This window comes from Phyllosticta citribraziliensis (genome assembly GCF_038025025.1).
Source record: "Phyllosticta citribraziliensis strain CPC 17464 chromosome Unknown J3D65scaffold_6, whole genome shotgun sequence".
NCBI classification, from domain to species: domain Eukaryota; kingdom Fungi; phylum Ascomycota; class Dothideomycetes; order Botryosphaeriales; family Phyllostictaceae; genus Phyllosticta; species Phyllosticta citribraziliensis.
In genome coordinates, this window is record NW_027117343.1 from 2,026,642 (window position 1) to 2,043,522 (window position 16,881).

At 57.4% G+C, this 16,881-nt stretch overlaps 4 protein-coding genes across 4 annotated transcripts; 2 read left to right on the plus strand and 2 right to left on the minus strand.

The window, feature by feature from the left end:
• The first annotated feature begins 5,242 nt into the window (after positions 1–5,242).
• On the plus strand, positions 5,243–6,445 carry J3D65DRAFT_625517 (putative nascent polypeptide-associated complex subunit). The gene is made up of 4 exons (XM_066800345.1): positions 5,243–5,286; positions 5,400–5,481; positions 5,691–5,864; positions 5,945–6,445. Exons 2-4 carry the CDS (start codon positions 5,436–5,438, stop codon positions 6,196–6,198), a joined length of 474 nt encoding a protein of 157 aa, XP_066655578.1. The 5' UTR covers positions 5,243–5,286; positions 5,400–5,435; the 3' UTR covers positions 6,199–6,445.
• A 265-nt stretch (positions 6,446–6,710) lies between these two features.
• On the plus strand, positions 6,711–10,311 carry J3D65DRAFT_646049 (uncharacterized protein; the record flags this gene model as incomplete). The annotated part of the gene is made up of 15 exons (XM_066802252.1): positions 6,711–6,827; positions 6,922–7,233; positions 7,255–7,407; positions 7,432–7,578; positions 7,600–7,678; positions 7,712–7,737; positions 7,759–8,073; positions 8,098–8,129; positions 8,151–8,267; positions 8,298–8,460; positions 8,485–8,928; positions 8,976–9,048; positions 9,096–9,223; positions 9,269–9,879; positions 9,942–10,311. 15 exons carry the CDS (start codon positions 6,711–6,713, stop codon positions 10,309–10,311), a joined length of 3,087 nt encoding a protein of 1,028 aa, XP_066655579.1.
• A 763-nt stretch (positions 10,312–11,074) lies between these two features.
• J3D65DRAFT_668082 (uncharacterized protein) lies at positions 11,075–12,940 on the minus strand (the record flags this gene model as incomplete). The annotated part of the gene is made up of 2 exons (XM_066803083.1): positions 11,075–12,823; positions 12,875–12,940. 2 exons carry the CDS (start codon positions 12,938–12,940, stop codon positions 11,075–11,077), a joined length of 1,815 nt encoding a protein of 604 aa, XP_066655580.1.
• A 1,525-nt stretch (positions 12,941–14,465) lies between these two features.
• On the minus strand, positions 14,466–15,924 carry J3D65DRAFT_380980 (uncharacterized protein). The gene is made up of 4 exons (XM_066795772.1): positions 15,579–15,924; positions 15,215–15,318; positions 14,807–14,863; positions 14,466–14,696 (listed from the first exon to the last, which is right to left on the minus strand). The coding sequence occupies exons 1-4, from the start codon at positions 15,736–15,738 to the stop codon at positions 14,565–14,567; spliced, it is 453 nt and encodes a 150-aa protein (XP_066655581.1). The 5' UTR covers positions 15,739–15,924; the 3' UTR covers positions 14,466–14,564.
• Positions 15,925–16,881: the final 957 nt, after the last annotated feature.

The window sequence follows — 16,881 nt, forward strand, 5'->3', positions numbered from 1 at the left end:
CAGCAGCGCAGCGGTGTGTAGTCAGTGAGTCGGTCAATACAGTAGGTAAGTAACGGTTGCTCGAGCGTACGGCACGCATCCCATTACCGCATTGGGCAAGCAAGGACAGCGAGCGAGCGAGACAAACGGACGCGCCATGACCTGCCTACCAGCACGCTCCGCAATCCTCCACTCCAGTCTTCGAGCATCTCACTTCCACTCCCAAGATCAAACAGCGCAGCGCCAGAGATGGAGGCGCGGGACGGGCACCCAGCGCGGCCACGTCGCCGCGCTACTGCCGGCGCGCTGTCAGTGGTGGGTGGGCGGGTACATATGGTGGTGGGCAGAAATGGTAATGGTGGTAGTGGAGGTGAATGCCATGCCCATGCCCATCTCTCGATCGGCGCGCCGACTCTTCAGCGCGCCTGCGGGAAGACGAGGGCTCTGCCTGCGAGCGAGCCAATGCCGTCGCCGCGACGCGACGCGCACACTGCCTTGAAGGCCTGGGCGCGTCGGTCGGTCCGCCGAGGGGTCCTGGTAGGTAGGTAGAGGAGGTGGACGAGTGGACGCGCCAAACTGCTGCGTCAGGTCGGCGGCAGGCAGGCAGGCAGGCAAGCAGGCAGGCGGGTAGGGTACCTAGGGTAGGCAGCGTCATCGGCGTCGGCGTCAGCGTCGGCGTCTGCATCTGCGCTTCGATGTTGTTGGCAGCGCACGTCGTCGACTCGACTCGACTCGAGCAAGAAAAAAGATGATGGAGGGTGGCGGGTGGAAGGGCGCGGCTCTTGGAGGGTACAACGCGCGAGGTACCCGGGTCTACAAAAGGCCAACAACACGCGGGCGGCCAGACTAGATTGGTAGGCTAGGCTTGTCCCGCCCGATTGCGACGGCCGTGGGACGGGTTGTCGGTATCGCTGGGCTGATGAGGGCGCGTGTTTGGTTGGGGAGGAGGGTAAACACGAGGGTCAGGAGCGTGTGTACTGGCTGGGTGAGAGAAGACGGGAGCCGCTGCGGCGAGCGAGCGAGCGAGCGTAACTATTGGGTTTGCCGCCGACGACCACAGGTCGCACGGCTTGACTCGAGGCGGCGGCGGCGGCGGCATATGTGGGTGGTGTTGTAGCTGCAGGGAGGAGGGACTGGAGGGACGGGAAGAAAGGGGATAGGAAGCGCCTCGATGCAGAATGACTCGTCCACCGGGCGAACATCTTGTGATACACGATCTGCATATCGGCGCAACCAAGCCAAACCAAAACCTGGAAAGAGTTGTCTTGATTATGATGACGGTGAGATGATCCTTCTTAGTAGAACCAAGGACTAAAGACATTAACAGAGCGAGTGGGGTCATGGGGGGAATAGGTGTGTGTTAGGGATTACACTCAATGACGTAAAAAGGGAGCTTTTTGTTGTGCAACATGACCTCAGCTCAAACACCCCGGCTTCAAAACATGATAACCCATGGACGAGGAGTAAACAGCCGCTGAACCAACCGTAAACAAGACCCAGAAAAGCAAACAGACAATACCCAGTAAACCTTTTTACTTTTAAAACACGCCGGACCCGTGGATCGTCTTGAGGAAGTGGTTGTAGGAAACAAAAACAAGCGTATCGTTACTGCTGAGCAACCATTATGGCGGAGTGGTCAACGAGGCGAGTGGTGGTGGTGGTGGTGGTGGTGGTGGTGGTCGGTACGTCATAAGCCGGAGACACTTGTGGCGTTCAAGGCGTTCGAGGCGACAAGCTGTTGTGGTGCGACAGAGCCGTGGCTTTGTGGCGGGCACATGGCCGTTGGCGCGAATCGGGATCGGAGGTAAAATCGAGGAGAGGCGTCATGGTGGTGGTTGATGGAGAGTCGAAGGATTCGTATATGTCATGGGCAGCGACAGCAGACAGCAGTTCAGTAGCAAGCAGGTTGAGGCGTTGAGGGAATGATGTTTTCGATGCTACTTGTACTGTCGAAGACTTTGCTGTGCCGAAGAGCCTTTGGAGTATTTTAACCAGGCAGGGCAGGCGTCTGCGATGGTCGAGAGGGATCCACGACGGTTGCTTCCGCTGCTGTCTATCTGACGTTTTCTGTGGCGACGTTAGAGAAGAGCAAGTGGTTGAAGAGGACGACTTACTCTGAATAGGTAGAGCTACGAGGGGAGGGAGTTGAGCAGCAAGGACACGGGCGCTGAAGATACTGACTGTAGAAGCAAGGCATGGTGGATGTTGGAGAAAGGTGAGGTTGAGTGGAGTGGAGTGGAGTGAGATGGAGGTGGAGGAGCAGAGGTGAGCAGGTACTGTAGGTAAAATAGAGGCGGACCCAAGAGCAGAGCGGCCAGACAGGGTGTGGCGCGGGAGAGGACCTGACGAATGGGTGGTGGCTGTGGCTGAGAGACGAGAAAAAGGGTCTCAAGCCGTCGGCGGGGCAGAGGGAGCTAAATAGGGAAGAATACGAGGCCTTGGACGGATCAGGAGACGACAGCAGGTGGCTCTCGATCTACAGGCAGAGCATGACGGTTGCTGGTGCGGTGGTGTCGGGTGCTTGTATCGTGTGAGGGATGCCGTTTGGCTTCCGGCCGTGGGACAGCGCGCTAGACTTGGAGGCTGCGCTATAAACGCGATTGGGCCCGAGGCTACTGTGCTGGAGGAAGGACGACCAGCGTTAGCCGCGGGTTGCGTCACAGGATGGAAGCAGACGATACAATACGTACCAGAGGGAGGGGGTTTGTAGACAAAGGCCCGAGATGAGGGATTATCGGGAGGCAGTGCTCTGCAGTGCCAACACCAGAGGCGCGCCTCGCCTCGCCTCGCCTTTATCATGTAGCAACAATTTCCTCACGCCGTGCTGTAGGGCTGAGATGGATGGGGAAAATGCCTCAGCGGAGGCCATCATGAATAGCGGACAGTCGCACTGCATGCGATGCTACTCTCGCCCGCCTGCAGTCCAAACCCAACCCTCGTCCATGACGAATCGACGATGCAAGGTGATGGTTGGCCAGCATGCGCGCAGAGGTACTCGATACCAAATTTGGGTTTGAGGCTATTCGCAACGCAATCAAAATGTCCTTGTCTCTGGACTTCACTTGACCCCGGCGACGATCATCCGCCCCAGACGTCGACGGGTCGAGGTGAATCGCTCGGATGCTCGTGGAAGGCCTCACCTCATGGATGGTCGCTGTCAGCTCTCCACTCCCTGATGATGTTTGTTGCTGTGCCTTGGCAGGTCAGCCTTTCTGCTCGCCCTCTCCACTTCCTGGAATTTGGCACACCGGCCATCGTCAAATATTACAGCCAGCCAGTGCAGCTGATGAGGCATTTGGCATTTGACCCTGGTCTCGCGAGTCGTTGGCCGGCAGACGCATGCTCCCCGCCGTCAACCTTGGCCTCTTTCGGCATCGTCGACTGCGTGGTTTTCGACGGCTGCACTGCCCGCCTCTCAACTCCAACGCTTCTCGTGGCCTTCTGACAGCGGCTCTGGCCCTGAAACTGCCATTCATCTACAACGCAAGCCAGCGTCATTTTCCCCCATCCCAATTACGTCGACGGTGCGTGCAGCCCGTTCCCCCTCGCCCGCCCTCGCCTGGGGAGCCTTCCGTCCCTCTCTAGTGTGGGGTGCGTACTACTTCCTCACCGCCGAACCATCGTGATGTGCATCTATATAATCCTCTTCTCGATACCCCACTCCGAGTGACAAGTTTTGCAGTCCGTCGTCATCTTTTCGTACCTCTGCTTGACCCTGTCGCTTTCTTGTTTGCATCTCCCAAGGGCCTTTTGCCTTAATTTTCCGCCGTGCTCCTCTTCTTCCCACCTCTCCGTTAAATGCCTACTCCTTCCATTACTCTTTCCTCGCCACCTCCAACTGTACCGGCTCAAGCTCGAGGACCCACCCTTCTTAGTGGTCCACCTCCAACAAGTAGCGTCTCACTCTCCTCACCTGCTCATTTCTGTACTCACTTCGCACAGCAACCCTTACCTCGACTCAAACCATCACGAGCAGCTACCGCAACCGCTACGCCCTCTACCTTGCTGCCCAGTTCAACATTAGCGCCGCAGCCGCCTTTGTCGAGATTGAAGAGCAGTTTCGAGCCAAGAAACCATCCCAAGTCTCCGAGGCCGACGTTCGAGATGTTCGAGCTCCTGGCAGCTTTTAGCGCCTTTGTGGTTGCCCTCGTCATTATGGATCTGCACTGCGGTATCGCCGAGACAAAACGAAGCCTGAGGATGGTCAAGCAGTCTGGTTGGAGTCAGTACGGAGGCATATAACACACGACTTTTTTCCTTCTCGCTGCGGCGTCTTGAAGTGTACGATTCGCGGACAGAGCTTCTTGATGATTTTCCTTTTGACTTGCCGGTGGCGTTTGGGCGGTCATTTTGCTTTGCGGCTATCAGCATTCATCAACCACATTTCGTTTCCGTCCCCGTCCTATCATGACTTGGCAACATCAGACGCAGCCCTGTGCCTCGACTCCTCGGTGTATCCCACGTCGTGTAGTGCGTCTTGGCACCACCCGCTATGTGCGCCGCCACAGGGATGGCATTCCTTGTCAAAAGTCGGGGGTGTAAGCGCGGGATGAAGCAGTCAAGTCGCGACAAGCATCCAACTGGGAAGACACCCCTTAGCCTCATGACGCCTCAGCTTGCGCGTCGACTTTGTACTGTAGAGCAATGTCCAAATGCAAAGTGCTTTCGCGCCCATGACTTGCTCGACGTTGAGACAGACTCGTGGAAGCAATCAAGCTTGAACAGCCCTCTCTTTGCTCTTTCTCAGGCTTCGCGCGGATCACCTTTGACTTTTTCCCATCCAGAAGAAATTGACACCAGCAGAGTCAAAAAGAAGACCTCATCAACCACAGCCGTTTAGACGAAAATAGAAACAAGCACGACCAAGAACCACTGCAATAGTCGCAATCTCCCCCAGAACGAGAAATGGTCGTATTGTAGAATGCGCATCTTGGAAGACGGACGAATTGAATTTAAGATGGCAACCATGTTGTGGAAGAGCGCGGATGCAGAAGAGGTCCCGGAAGTTTTGGTGAGGCAGCTCAGCGTCTCGGCGTTTCTGTTCCACGACTTGACCGAAGCGCATCATCCACGAAACAGGTAGTTTTCTGCGACAGGACGACGTACCCCGAAGTGACGGTGGAGCTGGCGTGTGAATCGTATTTTTGCGCTGTAGAGGCAAGCAGAGATCAGTCGAGGGACATCGCGGGCATGGTGTTGGTAAAGGGAGCCGCCTAAGCGAGGCCGCACACGCCGCCCAGGAAGCCGATTGTTGAAACCATCACGAACTTCGCGCCTCCAACCCATCCGCCTCATCCACAACTCCAGGTACGCCAGCGCCCCTGCAACCACCTGCCCGATCGCGCGCTCGTCGTCAATCGCTCGCCGCCGCCCGTTCGTCTCACTTGCTCGCCTGCTGACGTCGCTTTTTGCTGCTCTAGCCCTCCCAACCCTCTACTCTCACCCAACCCGCAATCATGGATCAGGCGAAGCTCGCGCGGATGCAGGCCTCTGTGCGCATTGGTACGTTGAATTCCGGCTCTTTACAGCCAAAATCCAGCCTTGGAGCACTGTTTCACTCAATGAGAGCCCCGCTAATACGATGACGTGAACAGGGTAAGAAGCTCCTACAAACTCGCATCACATTCCACTCTGGACTGCAAAAACACCCTTTTCCGACACCTTTCATCTCGGCCACTCGACAGGATGGGATAGCTAATGGTTGTTGTACAGAGGCAAGGGTACTCCGCGCAGGAAGGTCAAGAAGGTCCACAAGAGCGGTGGCACTGACGACAAGAAGCTCCAAGGCGCTCTCAAGAAGCTGAACGTCCAGCCCATCCAGGCGATTGAGGAGGTCAACATGTTCAAGAGCGACGGCAACGTCATTCACTTTGCGGCTCCCAAGGGTGAGTGAATGGCCGTGGTTCCACGGATGCATCGGACGCGTCCAAACCCTGCTGTGGGGCATGTCACTCACACGCTGCAGTTCACGCCTCGGTCAACGCCAACACCTTTGCCATCTACGGCAACGGCGAGGACAAGGAGCTCACCGAGCTCGTCCCCGGCATCCTCAACCAGCTGGGCCCCGACTCGCTGGCATCGCTCCGCAAGCTCGCCGAGAGCTACCAGAACCTGCAAAAGGAGAAGGGCGAGGGTGACGAGAAGAGGGACGACGACGAGGACGACATCCCCGACCTCGTCGAGGGCCAGAACTTTGAGGGCAAGGCCGAGGTCGAGTAGACGAGTCACATCGTGCTAGGGTTGGCGGAATAGTCCATAGCAGCGGATGTACGAATGGGGTATCATCATCTGCTCGACGTGTGAGATTGCTTCCTCGGACTTGCTTGGGAAAGTTGAGGCGACGGGAAAAGCACCACGAATTCAAATCCTCGTTCCAGTCATGTACATGTAAACTTGAGGATGAAGCCGTGTCGGCAATGACGCGCCGTCTCGTTGCTGGGACGTTATGAATTCAAATGATTCGGTCCATTATGTTGAGGTTGCCGAAGAGGTGATCCATCAGTTGTCGATTATCGTGACTGCACTACTCTACGCCAGGAATCATCTCATGGATTCGCATGTCTCAGCGAACTGGTGGTGAGGTCAGCCGGTCACGATTTGCAGCCGATCTAATCAATCTTATCTCCTTCCCTGCCCAATCAAGTGCTCGACGCGAACCGAACGCGTCCGCGTAACCTCCCGCTCTCCATACAACCTCTCTACTCTGCCCGTACCCAGGGCTTCTGCCAACCATGGCTCGGCGCCGTTCAAGCTCAGACGTTGAAGATGGAGAGGGTGAGGACTCGTACGCTTCTCAAGCCAACGACAGGGCCAAGAGGCCGCGCTACACAAACGGCGATGCGCCCGAGGTAATTCTTACGTCTGTCCGTTGCCCTTGAGATGTGCTAACGCCCACCACAGTCACCGGGTGGCCCAGTGCTGCCAAACAGCTTTCGAACCCAGCCTAGAGCGACGGGCGACGACAACGAGAATGAGCCTCCGCATCAGCCAGGCTCCGTGGTCCGCATCAAGATGACCAACTTTGTCACCTATACGTCCAGCGAATTCAAGTGTGGTTCCTCTCTCAACATGGTCATTGGTCCCAACGGCAACGGCAAGAGTACACTGGTCTGCGCTATCTGCCTGGGGCTCGGATGGAGCCCGCAGCACTTGGGACGAGCCAAAAGCGTTGGCGAGTTTGTCAAGAACGGAACAACCGAGGCAGCGATTGAGATTGAGCTCGCAGGCGGCCCACAGACGCGAGGAAGGAATCCAGTCATCAAACGCATCATCAAGAAAGAAGACAACAAGTCGTTTTTCTTCCTGGATGGCCAGCCTACCCCTCACAAGCGCATCACGGAGCTTTGCAAATCCTTCTCCATCCAAATCGACAACCTCTGCCAGTTCCTTCCCCAGGATCGAGTCGTCGAATTTGCTGCGCTGGGCCCTGTACAGCTGCTCGAGCAGACGCAGCGTGCCGCTGCTCCGGAACACATGACTCAGCGCCATGAGCAGCTCAAGGAGCTGCGCAAGACACAAAAGGCCGACCAGGACGCCCGCGACAGAGAAGCTGAGCACTTGTCCAGTCTCGAGAAACGGCAGAATGCACAAAAGGCCGACGTCGACCGCATGCGGGAGCAGCAGCAGCTGAAGGACAAGCTCGAGGCGTACAAACGGATCCGTCCTTGTGTCAACTACCGGGTCACCATGGAAAAGATGCGTGAAGCCAAACAAAAAGCCTTGGCGTCCAAAGACGAGCTTGTTGCGCTCAAAGACGAAGTCGAACCAACTTTGCGCGAGATGGAGTCGAAAAAGACCTACCTTGAGCAAGTAAAGAAGACAACGACGGCGGAAAGATCGAAAGTTGTTCGACTCAATCAACATGCAAATGTCCAAGTGGACAAACTCAAAAGCATTGCGGCTGAGATTGAAAACAAGGAAAGGGAGATTGAGGCAGAAAAGGGCATGGAAAAGGAAAAGACGCAGGAGATCCGCAGAATCGAAGCCAACATCAAGAGCCTCCAAAGGCAAATGGAGGAACAGCCCGAGCCGTTTGACGCTGCACAATTCAACGAAAGGATTCGCGAAAAAGCACGTCGGATGCGGGAGATTGATGTGCGAATCGGCGAAATTGATCAGACTGCGAGGGAGTTGAAGAACAGACAGATGCAGTTGACCGAAGAGAATCGCAGAGCCGAGCAGGAGATGGAGAGCCTCAACTCTCAAGCCGGACGACAAACACAGAAGCTCCAGAGAATGTCGCATGAAACTGCCAGAGCCTGGCAATGGATCCAGCAAAACCAAGACCAGTTCAGCAGCGAAGTCTTCGGCCCGCCGAGCGTTACATGCTCAGTCAAGGACCCAGCCTTCGCCGATGCCGCCGAATCGCTCTTTCAAAAGGGCGACATGTGCGCCATTACTTGCACTGACAAACGAGACTTTCGCCGTTTGAGCGAGAAGATGGCCGAAATGAGACTCAGAGATGTCCACATCAGGGAGGCTGTCAGACCATTGTCCACTTGGAAGTCGCCCTTGAGTCAGGAGGTCATCACCGACCTTGGGTTTTCGGGATGGATTCTCGACTGCTTGACAGGGCCAGAACCTGTCCTGTCTATGCTGTGCGATACCGTCCGCTTGCACCAGACACCGGTCGCCCGCGGACCTCACAGTGAGCAGCAGTTCGACAGAGTGGTCCAGTCTGGCATCGGCAAGTGGGTTGCAGGCCGCGTGAGCTACATGGTGTCTCGACGCAAAGAGTATGGCGATGCCGCGACTTCCACCATGACTCGGCGAGTCAATGCCGCCAGGGTTTGGACCGACCAAGCGGTTGACACTGGTGCGGACCAGGAATCTCGGGACAAGATTCGCGAGATTCGCCACGAGCTCGAGGAAATCGCGAACCAACTCCAGGAGTTGAGAGACGAGCGCCAGGCCGACAGGGGAAGGCATAGTGAGCTGGAGAATGAAAGGGTTTGTGCGCTGGAGCTTCGTCTACGACTTGTTCTAATGTATGGCAGAAAACAATTGAGCATGAAAAGGGCGAGCGGCAGAAGATACACTCCAGTTTTGCTGCCCTCCCCACGAAGCTCGGTAGGTTTTCTGCCAAGATAATGTTTACTCAAGCTGACAGCATCCAGAGGGGCAGAGGACAAAGTTGGCTGGCATCGAGGAGCAGCTTGCCACCTCAAGTGCACGAATGCTTGATCTCGACATTCAAATCGACCAGCTTGCTCTTAGAAAGGGTCAAGCTTCGATCGATTACGCTGTAAGTTTGCGCCTCGTGATTAGACACTTTCGCTGACGCTGCTAGCAACTCGTTCAAAAACTTCTGGATTGCCAAGCAATATTATACGACTGGCAGATCCGAGAGGCCGAGGCCATTTCCGAATGCGAAGTCATCCAAGCCAGGAACGAGGAAGTCAACGCCTTGGTCGAAGAGCGGCAGCGCGAGTGGCAAGCCCTCGACGCCGACTGGAAACGTCTAAAGACGGCGGCTACAGGCCTCAGGGAACAAGTCTCCCGGCTGGTCAACTCACGGACGGACGAGGAGGTGGAGCTGGTCGCAGACGTCGAGCAAACAATCAGCATGGAAGAGCTGGAGGCGGAAATCGAGTCGTTCGGCACGCGGCTGACGCTGCTGCACGGTGGCGACCCCAACGCGATACGCGAGTACGAAAAACGTGCCAGGACCATCGAGGAGAAGCAGGCCAAGCTGGCCGAAATGGACGAGGCGCTCGAGCAACTGCAGGAGCAGATTGACGCCATCAAGGCGACGTGGGAGCCCGAGCTGGACGCGCTCGTCGAGCAGATCAGCGCCGCCTTTTCGTACAACTTTGAGCAGATTGGCTGCGCGGGCCAGGTCAGCGTGCACAAGGCCGACGACTTTGACCAATGGGCCATCCAGATCCAAGTCAAGTTCCGGTGAGTCGACGTCGACAACCCACAGACACAGACACAGAACGCAAGCAGCTAACACGGCCCAGCGAACACGAATCCCTCTCCCTCCTAACATCGCACCGGCAATCCGGCGGCGAGCGCGCCGTCAGCACAATCTTCTACCTGATGGCGCTGCAGTCGCTCGCGCGCAGCCCGTTCCGCGTCGTCGACGAAATCAACCAGGGCATGGACCCGCGCAACGAGCGCATGGTGCACGAGCGCATGGTGCAGATCGCCTGCCGCGAGCACACGTCGCAGTACTTCCTCATCACGCCCAAGCTCCTGCCGGGCTTGAACTACCACCCCTGGATGCGCGTGCACAGCATTGTCGTTGGCGAGTTCATTCCCGCGGATTATCGCCGCTTGGATTTGGAGGCGCTTGCGGATGTGGCGTTGGCTGTCAAGGGGAGGGCTTGAGAGGGCTAAGGTGGGTGGAGTTGAGGGGGGGTGAACGGACGGACGGAGATGGACGGGCATGGGTCAGGGGCAAAGGGGGTTGAAGGGATACTGGAATGGGCTGGGCTGGGATGGGATGGGATGGGATGAGCATGGCGTTTGGCTTCATGGCACGGTGTTTTTCCGGTCGTCTGATGGTGGGTTCGATATGAAGCAGTACTTGGCGCACTCTACGCTGGGGGGGGGGGGGGATGCGGGTGCGGGTTACGTCTAAACGTATTTGACATTTGTGGAGTAGTCAGTCAGTTTGCGTACTACTTTTAAGACTCTGTTCATCATGTTTGCTACGTTGGGCGAGTGCTTGCTACACTGCACTGCACTGCCCACTACCCTACTCGCTGCCTACGTTATATAGGTAGTCTACCAACACACCACCACTGTTCCCTGCAATATTATTCCCTTGGTGGACCAAGTACTACAGCGGCGGCAGAGAATAAGCAAACAGGCAAGCAGCAGTAGGCAAGCAAGCAAGCAGAGAGACCAAAACTGTCATCAGACAACCCAAATAAACGCCACGAATGATAAATGTCGACGGATGAAGAAGAAGATGATGATGATGATGATGATGTAGAATTACGACGACGAACGACGAACGATGCAGTAAAGAGAAAGACGATAGGTATGAACAAACGCCGTGCCCGTGCAGTGCCCTACTGCCCTCGTCCCCCTGCCCATGCCCCCCCTCTCCCCCTCTCTACCCACCACCACCACCACTCCGCCCCCTCTACCCACCACCACCACCCTTCCCCACACCGCCCCCTCCTCCCCCGCCGCCAGCATTACCAAGCCTAACCTTCTTCCGCAACGGCGCGCCATCCTCATCATCGTCATCACTGCTACTATCGTCGCTCGCCTCGTCCTCCTCGTCCTCTTCCTCTTCCTCCCCCCCGTCCTCGTCTCCATCCGCATCCGCTTCTTCCGCGTCGACAAACACGTCGCCGTCCGCATCGCTGCTGTCTTCGCCCTTGACTGTTGCGCTCGTCGCCGTTGCTGTTGCAGTTGCCGATGTGGCTGCCGTCGCTGCGCTTGTTGTTTTGGATGTCGTTTTGGGTGTCGCGCGCTCGCGCTCTTTTTCGCGCTCGCGCTGTTTCCGCTGCGCCGCCTTGTCGCGATCGCCGCGCTCGCGCTCGCGCTCGCGCTTGTTGTTGCTGTTGAGGCCCGTTGCCGTCGAGCTGCCGGTGCCGCCGCCGCCGCCGGCGAGCGGCGTGCCTTGCCTCTCCTTCTCCTTGGCCAACAACTTCGCCTTCTCCTTACTGCTCCCGCCCTCCTTCTCTTTCCCCTCATCCCTCTCCTTCGGCGGCCGTTTCGACCCCGATCCGCCTGCCGCTGCAGCGGCTGCCGCCGCCGCCGCCGCCGCCGCCGCGCTCGGCGCTTTCAGCTTCAGGATCTTGGTGCCGGCGCGCTGGGCGTCTTTCGACGACGCGTGGGGGTTGAGGTTCGACGACGACGAGGGCGTGTTTGATTTGGGCGAGTCGTTTGCGCCGCCGGCGGCAGCCGCAGCGGCAGCCGCGGCCGCCTTCTCGCGGTCCGCCTTTTTGACGTAGCTGCTCTTCTTCTTGATTTTCTTAGGCGTGATGTCGGCGGCGGCGGTGGACCGCGCGTCGTCGTTGTCGTTGTCGTCATTGGCAGCAGCGTTATTGGCGCCCTTCTTGACGGGCGAGATTTTGCCTCCGCCGCCCGCCTGGCTGCCGCTGCCGGGCACGGGGGTGCCGACGCGGCTGCCCAGCGGCGTGTTGGCGCTGCCGGTGCCGTGGTTGTTGTTGTTGAGCTTGGCCATGGCGTTTCTGCTGCTCTGGCGGCCCGAGATGCCCAGGCACTTTTCGGCGTGCTGCGCGAAGCGCGTGATGAGCAGACTACGCTTGCAATTCGGGCACGTGTGCCAGGGGATGTACGAGGCGGGTTTGCCGCCGGCGGCCAGCTTGGACAACTGTTGCTGGCTGCCCGGCTGGTCGGCCGCCGCCGCCGCCGCCGTCGTGCCCTCCGTGTCCTGGCTCCCCGGCGTGTTGTCCTTCTCCTGCCGCTTGATCAGCTCGCGCTCCTTCTTGGTCTTGGCCATGTCCGTCGGGAACGGGTTGTTGTAGATGTCGTGCCCCTGCCGCGACACGAACGGGTGCCGGTTGCAGTAGTTCTTGGACAGGTCCGGCATCTGCGCGCCCGTGCCGGCGATGGGGTACATGAGGCGAGGCAGCTTGCAGCAGGGGCAGATGATGTCGGGCGTCGTCTTGAGCGGATTGCCGCGCAGCGTGACGCGGCCGTTGTCGTAGACGGCGGCCGGCGTGTCAATCTTGACCGACGGCGGCTGCGCGCTGCTGGCGCCCTTGGACTTCTCCGCGTTGTCCTGGTGCTCCTGTATCGCGGCCTGCTCGGCGAGCGTGGCGGCCGACTGCATGCGCTGCAGCTTCTCGTCGCGGTGCGTCGACAGGACGATTTCGTGGATGATGTTGCGCAGGCACTCGTCGACAATGCCGGTGGCCTGCCATGCGCTCTTAGTTCTCTTCCTCGCGCCCAGATATGTAAGACTTACCACGTCCGCAAAGCTCGGCGCGGCTCCCTGGCCCTTGCCGCTCCCGCTCGCTTTATCCTCCGACATGGCGACCTTTGCGAGGTACTCGATCTATAGACTGTACAAGGCGAATGATTCGTAAAATGGCGTGGCTCTTGTCGGCACCAGCGCAAAGAACATGAGCCGCCCAACGAATTGTTGGGTCGGGGGCCAAGTAAGGTAGGCTATCGGCGCAGACCCAAAGCTGTAGAGCCGCGACGGACAGACAGATGTGGCGGTGGTGATGTATCGAACAAGGGTCGATCGCGCGCAGCGCCCAGCGCCGAGTCGGATCGAAGTCGCGTGGTCGTCTCTAAGGAGCACAACCGGTGCAATCGGCGAGGGGTGGTGGAGAGTGTCTCCGGTCTGGTTCGGTTGGAGGTGCTTGAACTGGGCTCGGTGGCCCGTCACGAGCCCAGCAGTCGCGTTATGCGAGGCGGCGCCTGTAGATCATGCCTTGGATGCTTCGAAACAGGGAGTGGAGAAGGCGCAAGACGTGTGAGCCCACTCTTTGCGAAAGTGGGAGAGCGATGGACGGGGGATATTTGTTGGAGGTTGTAATAAGACCCAAGGGTCACTAACAGACGGAGCCGCACTCGCATTAGCGCACATCAGCCACAGTGACGCCACCGCTGGTAGTCATGCAGTGCCACATCTAATCTCCTGCCGACGTCTGCTTGAGCCAATTCGAGAGGCTGATCACGGTAAGAACAGTTTCAAGCAAAGAATTCCCCAAAGGCATCAATTGCAGACGACGCGTTGTGATCATTGTTTGACACATTAAGAGTTACTTTAACTACCTACTCCGCCACTTTTCACCCACCCCAAACCACATTTCCGACAGTCGCGAATCAACCGACTGATCCTCAAACCCACAGATCCGATTCAATACAGTCAATTCCACTCCACATCCACGATTCAGTCCCACAACCCTCCCTCACTCACCCCCTCTCGCACTCGGCGAGAAATACCAATCCATGCAAATGCCCAATGCCCATGCAAATGAATGCACCAAATCAAACCAAGAAAATGCAAGCAAGCTAGCTAGCTGACCAGCTAAAGATAGAGAGCTTGGCATGCAAAGAGGGTGATGATAAGAATAAAGATGGAGATGCGTTCCAGCGTACCAAGCCAACCAAAGGAAAAGAGGGTGCCCTATAGGAGAGAGAAAGAGTAATGCTCGTAGGAGAAAGAAGGAGAAGAGCGGATATAGAAAAAAGAAAGAAAAGGGAAAGAATACGTCGTCAAGGCGAGATGAAGAAAGAGGAGAAGAGGAGTGGTGTGGTGTGGCGCAGGAAGTGACTGCGTTCCCACGCGACCAGCCAAACCAACCGTGTCAACGTTGGGAAATCATATCCCGGCATCAAGTCGTAAGCGAAGAGGAAGAAAAGAAGCAGAGGAAAACACAAAAGGGTGGTGGATGTAGGGAGAGAAGAGAACAGCGAAGAAGAATTCCTGACCCAGGGACGACCCATTGCGAGCCCAGCCCCATCTCACCACACTCGTAAATCGTGACTGACGTCGACGCAAAAACAGGGACGGTGCGCAAACAGGACTCGACGCAAGGCAAGACCAGACCAGGCGGAGTGGTAGCTTTGGCAGGATGCCACATCGTCGTACATAAAAAGCTAAGCGGTTGCGCAAACGTCGTAACTGTACAGAAAGGCGTCGTCTAGTTGGGCGAGGTGGGACTGCGTTCCGAGTCGACGGTCGAAATGGTCGACGTGGGACTGCGCATGGTGGACGCAGAGGCATTCGAATCGCGACGCGCCTTCATCTTGGACCGCATGGTGAGGATCGGAGACTGTAGAACAAAGTGGTGAGTAATTGGTTCATGATTGGTGGAAATCGACGAGCAAGGATTGGCGGGAAAGTGGTTCGATCAATGCTGGCATGGAGGACAGGGTCGCTTACGAGGAGAAGGAAGGGATTGAGGCGGCGCTTCTTCTTGGTAGGGTCGCCAGTCGAGGCCTGTGAGGCGAGCCGTGGTGGTTAGCGAGCTGGATACAATGCTGGACTGGACGGACGGCAGCAGTGGAGGAGGAGGGATGACATGACGTGAGATGAGCCCAACACCCACATCCCCAGACGGGAGAACCACTTCTCAGCCTTTTCCCCGTCTGAGGTGGGCCGTCGTCTTGTGGGCAGGGAATGTTGGACAAGTGAGGGGAGGAGACGAGACAATGGAAGCAAGGGACGAGACGCAGCCCTGGCAGCGCACGCGACAGACAAGATGACCGGAATGCGACAGCCAAAAGCCCCGAGACAAAGCGGCCAAAGCAGCAAAATGAAAACAAAAACAAGGCGCTCATGGCAACGTACCTTGTCGTCGTCGGCGCCGATGATCTCTGAGAAGTCGGTGGCAGGAGCCTTGCCGGAGCTGAAAGTAGGCGACGTCTTGAGGAGTCGACCACCGTCCCAACCAACTGTTCGACGCAGCGTTTGGTTAGCCAGTAGTCTAAAGTAGCGCAACGGGAGCGGTGTTTTGTGGTAGTGGCGAGAAGCTAGCAACAGCAGCCGAGCCGACCAGTGGCTGGCAGGCGACGATCTGCGCAGTGCATGCAAACGGCCTCCAAAGATCCGAGCTGAGGGTGCATCGAGGTTGTGGAGGAGATGAGGACGCAGAAGGAGAGTGGAGTGATTGAGTTGAGAGAGCAAAGAGACAAATGTGATGGTCAAGACTTACTGCGTTCAAGTTTGCCGTAGGCCTCGCCGCTGCGACTAGCCCACTCATTGCCCGAGCGGTCTCTGAAGATGTACTTTTGCTCGTCGGCATCGTAGCCCACACGCGTCATTCCCTCGGGCAGACGGTAGGAGTCTTCGTCGTAACGCGAATAGCGGTTCATGGCGGCGAATATTTCGATACGGGGGTGTGGTGACAAGCCCGGCAGACGCGATGAGTCGGCGACGATGTTGTTTGGTGACGGCGCAGATGGAGCAGGTGGTGCGGGTTTTGGAAGGCTGAGTGGTGTCGGGGCCCGGCGACGCGGAGGAAGGAGGGCGGCCAAGATGTAGGTAATGTAGGTACCTTAGCAGTCCAAAGGTAAATAATGTGGACCGACGTCAACGACCGGACGACGAGACAATGACAATGACGGCGGCGCGCCAACCGTCCGTCTCTGCTGAGTCAAAGAGCCTTTTTGCCTGTTGGGCCTTGGGTGAGGAATGGAGGAATCGAGGGACGGCAAAGAGAGCGGGTAGGGTGGTCAGAGAGGCGGTTATGATACGAGCGAGTGGGCGAGGGTGGTGATAAGCTCGCAGGTCGTGCAGTAGGAGAGGTGTGCACAGGCTAGCCCCAATCTAAAAAGATAAGAAGCAGAGCAGATCAGAACCACCGGGCCTCAAGCTGACGAACGGGCCGGTGTCGAAGGAAGCGAAGCGTGAGGTTGTCTCTCTGGCTGTGGCAATGGCGATCGGGGAATAAGTCAAGTCGAGGTGGTGTGCAGACTAGACTGAACACTCGTACATACAGCACTGGGTGGAGCCAGGAATATAAGCCATTGGCCCGCAGCCTCTTCTCCCTCTCTCCTGTCATGCAGCGTGGCAGTTCGACCGAGTGGTACATGTACTGGTCGTCGTCGTACCACGACAACATGAACCTACCTACCCTCGCCCGAATGATCGCCCAGTCTAACCACACACGGCAATGTGGCACGCCTCAGGTCAAGCTTTGTACCTTGCAGCCTCCTCCCACCAACTGCCTCCCGCCCCTCCGTCCGTGGCAAACGGGAAACAAAACGGGATGCGCAGACGAGAAGACTCTTTTTTGGCCGCTGTGTGCGCCCGTTTGCCTGGAGCTGATGGACACCGACACCACCCAGCATGGCTCCACTTGCCCGTTGTTCGTCAATGGGGCCACGCTATAGGCACCGTAGGTGCTGTACATATCTTACCACTTTACCTAGGCATGGGTTGGTTTGGTTCTGTCTCCCACCCACCCACCCACCGATCGCGCATCGCGTCCGTCGCTTGCAACAACCGGTGCAGAT